General features: G+C 39.4%; 1 protein-coding gene across 2 annotated transcripts in view; it reads right to left on the bottom strand.

Moving 5' to 3' along the window:
• SEMA3C (semaphorin 3C) overlaps nucleotides 1-3,946 on the bottom strand; it is a 121,252-nt gene extending 117,306 nt beyond the window's left edge. Inside the window, exons 1-2 of one of the 2 annotated variants that reach the window (XM_042872764.1) lie at nucleotides 3,593-3,946; nucleotides 364-504 (exon numbers count right to left, since the gene is read on the bottom strand). In XM_042872764.1, coding sequence (XP_042728698.1) covers nucleotides 364-466 — 103 coding nt within the window. In that variant the 5' untranslated portion in view covers nucleotides 467-504; nucleotides 3,593-3,946. The remainder of the gene's footprint in view (nucleotides 1-363; nucleotides 505-3,592) is intronic. The other variant, XM_042872765.1, reaches the window with a different exon arrangement.
• Nucleotides 3,947-4,154: the final 208 nt, after the last annotated feature.

Below are 4,154 nucleotides of genomic sequence, written 5' to 3'. Positions count from 1 at the left end.
GAAAAGAGAAGAAAAGAGAAGAAAAGAGAAGAAAAGAGAAGAAAAGAAAAGAAAAGAAAAGAAAAGAGAAGAAAAGAGAAAGAAAAAGAAAAGAAGATAAGAAATAAAATCTTTAGTTGTTCCTAAGACATAATAACTTCTAATAAAGGAAAGGGATTATTACTTCAAATAAAGAAAAGGGATATATGCATAAGGAGCAATGAACTTCAGGAGAGAATCAAATTTAGATTGACAAGTACCTCAACAACACAAACCAAAAATAAATTGTGGGCACAGACTAAATACACAATTACTACTTAGTTATTTGAAGGTGAAGATGAAAATGTTCAATCACAACATAAGAATGTTTTTCTTTTTTCTTACCATTGAATGTTAAAAATACCCTTGCTTGAGGCTGGGAAGATCCTTTTACATTGCTAAAGTAAATAAATATCCCAATCACCACGTGCAGTACAAGAAATGCCATCTCTTCAGATTTGCAACTTAATATCCAAGAAATGAAACCTGAAAGAAAGAAAGCTGGCATTACATGTTGTTACATAGTTTTGTGGAGCACAGACAGCACTAAAGAACAATCTGTGCTAAAATGCTCTCCCATCTGATGCCATAATATACGATAACATGAAGGAGGTAGAGCACTTCTGTTCTTTCTTTATAGATCTGAAAATGGTATTCTCCAGCTGTGCTCTGTGCTGGCACAATAAGAGCTCTCTGCTGTTAGAATGAACCTGCAGAGCCCTAGTTTTGGCTACAGAAGACTACAGCATTAAATTCAGATTATTTAAATAAAGACAATTCCACCTGCTGGAAAAATAATTATACTAAATGTCAAGGCAGAGCAAAGCAAGGACAGGAGATAAAGTTTCATGAATAAAAAGCTGGCTGATATTTTTAGACCTCTTGCCTTAGTTAACATCATATTTGATTTTTTTTTTTTTTTTTTTTTTTTAACATTTGAAATCAAAGGCATTTGGAAATGAGTTTTGAGTTTGAGTTGAGTGCTCTAATAGCCCTCTATACCCTCTTCTAAGATGAAATCTTGAGTGTGTACGTCACTAATCTCAAAAGCACTGAAACCAAAAGTATTTCAACATGCTTTAAACTATTAATCAACATTTGCTTTTTGGTCTAGCTCCTTTTGGGACACTTAGTTTCTCTCTTAGACCTTCACAGAGCACTAAAATTGCCCTGAGTTGGACAGTGTGTAAACACTTGATACTTGAGCTACTCCTCCTATACATCTGCTGAATCTACATTCATTTTATAGGGGGAAGCTGTTGAGAATACTGAGCTCTTCAGAGAAAAGAAAACATTCCAAAACAAATCTGCAACCATTTCACAGGTCAGGAAGACTCACAATGGGCATAGCTCACTGGAATCAGTGTCACTTTCCTACCAATTCCAGTTGACTTTGGACTAAACCCATAAAACCCAAATATTAGTAACTGAATACTATGTATCTATGATGTTCCTAAACTGCATCTCTCCAAAAATTGTGATGTTCAGATTTTATTTTACTTCTGAGAACTTTGATCATGGTGTCCATGATTTTCTTCAGCTCAGCCTGGTCTGGTCTTTATATGTATATATAATATTATATTATGTATACTATATTATAAATATATATATTACATATAAACTTTTTTTTTTTTTTTTTTTTTTTTTTTTTTTTTTCATTAACAGCCTTTCTACTGGACACTATCTACTGGCTGATCAGGTGATATATTTAGTTCTATAGCAAATGGCACCACCTTGAAAAGCACAACTCCAAAGGCCAGAAGATACCTTTGAAGTCTACATATTTCTTTAATGAAGAGTGTTGCTGCCTGTGCAACCACTTTACACTTCTTTACCTCAGCTCTAGCACTGCAGTCCCTCCAGTGGAAGACAATATTTCTACATCTTTGTTCACTGAGTCTCTTCTGTGATTCAAACCTTTTCTAAAAGAACTGGCTGTAACCATCCCATCATGGCAGGAACCATCTGTCAGACAGGAACGACTTTAGGTCAGCACCAGTTCAGGCTGGATCCACATCACTAAGAGGTAAAAGCTCCATCTCAATTACCAGCTCTGTCATTCCCTATCCATGCACTGTAATTCATTTTTAAAGGCTTCTCTCTGCATTAGACTTTCACAGTAAGTTGGTGTGGAATGAAGAGAGCATACAGGAGGGAACAACTCTGTAGCCCATACTGTACCCTGCCCTGCCCAGTTAGCTCTAGAGTACTGAGACATGCATTCAGACCAAGTAATGCTACCACTCTGCTAATTGACACAAACACTGGTGTCAGAAATTTTCCAGATACAGATCTGGTCTACAGAAGAAACATATTCATCATGGCCCACTTCCAAATTATTTCTAAAGGTCTGTTAACTAATAAAATGATAGCTGAAGACTTTTGCCAAGAATAATTCTTAAACAAGCTGCATGAACTCCAACATTAATGCTGCTTTGTGGGCTTTAAATTCAAAACCTTGCAACCAGCTCATGGGATATCCTTTAACTTAGCCCTCTTCTAATAGAGAGAGAGGCCATTAAATCCTGATAAGATTGCTTTGTCAGGCCAAAACAAATAGCCAATCACACTGAACATGTGATTTAAGAGATGCAGTGGGATTAGTATTTTACAGTAGTAGCACTTTGCTTTCTTTGCAATAGAGATGAAAAGTCAGAGGAACAAGCATATGACTTTCTGTCTTCTCTTAAACGATACTGTAAGAAATAATACTAATAAAAAATAAACCTTTCAGCACTCTTTCCTTCCCACTCTCATGCCTCCTGCCAACTCCAGCGCAATCAGCTACAGGACTGAAACATTACTACATTTCATTGCTCAAATCACACATCTTCACTGTTCACACAGAAGTGACAGGCAAATGTAAGATCGAGGCTGTAAGCAGCATGGCTCCTACCCAGCTGTTAGACACATAAATAATAAATGCATACAGTGTCACAGAGGTATCTCAGGGTGTCTGACATGTCAGTAACCTAATGGCAGTAAGGTACATTTCAGAGATTTACACATCTAGTAACTGAGCACAAACTCATCGCAGGTTTGAAGCCTATTTGGGCTTATATCCCAGCTCTGAATTTATCTCAGTAAGTCATGATACTATATTCAGCACGTCCCATGCACATGACCTGCGCTGACAACACACAGACCTCAAATCTTTTCAAGTCCTCTTAAATAATCTTTTTGGACAAACAAAAAGCAAAAAGCAACTCCATTTCTGTCCATGTCTGCTGTTAGACCTTACTCAAGCTGTAAACAAACCAGCAAACCGCTACTGAAGTGCTGAAGCTTTCCTGTCACAGAGGTTGCTTCCAGCACACAGCTTTGCTTTGGAAAGTATTACACAGCCCTGCCATAAGTGCTGTGCAGGTGTCATCTGCTGCAGCCTCACTCTTAGCCTGACATCCCACAAGGAAAACCACTCACCAGAAGAAAAGAAAGAAAGGAATAAAAAGGAAAACCTCAAATCCAGGCTATGCTAATCCAGAAAATATTACTTAAACGGCAGGGAAATTCAAATATCAAACACATTTCACATTTATTACAGTAGAGAAAGAGAACTTCCAATCATGCTTACCTAGCTATTGAAGGAACCAGTAATACAGATTTCTATCTGGTTTCTATCAGTTTATGAGCTCCACTCCTGTTACCAGAACGTTTTAATTCCAAACCTAGCTCATGGTGAGGAGGAGAAATAGAATAAAATAAAATAAAAACAAACCATAAAGAAAAGTCTCTCTTCTTCGTGGTAGCAAAGGTACTCCCAATTCCTTTGTGAAATAATCCTAAGGCACCGGGAGCGCTTCTCCCCAGCCCTCAATGAAGCACCTAGAAGTGAATGGAAAGTGGCCGCGCGGTGACGGTGAAGGCTCCGGTTTCCAGTTACAGCGCTGCCCGGCCCTCGCCGCCGCGCTGAGAGGCAAGGCACGGCGGTGCATCATTAGCTGAGCAAATAGGGGCTGGAGCTCATAAATAATGCCGAGGCCACACCCCGCGGAACGCGGAGCCGTCGGCCCGCCCCAAGCTCCGTTCGGCAGCACAGAGTAGGCGCGCAGCCTGATCGCTCGGGGGGGTTCCCGACGCAATAAGAGCCTTTTGAGGGAGCAGCACCCGGCTCGTCCCAGGAGAAAGGCGGCAGC

This window comes from Lagopus leucura, unplaced genomic scaffold, assembly GCF_019238085.1.
Source record: "Lagopus leucura isolate 7727_CA_CO unplaced genomic scaffold, USGS_WTPT01 Super-Scaffold_100008, whole genome shotgun sequence".
NCBI lineage: Eukaryota > Metazoa > Chordata > Aves > Galliformes > Phasianidae > Lagopus > Lagopus leucura.
This window is presented reverse-complemented; position numbering and strand designations above follow the sequence as displayed.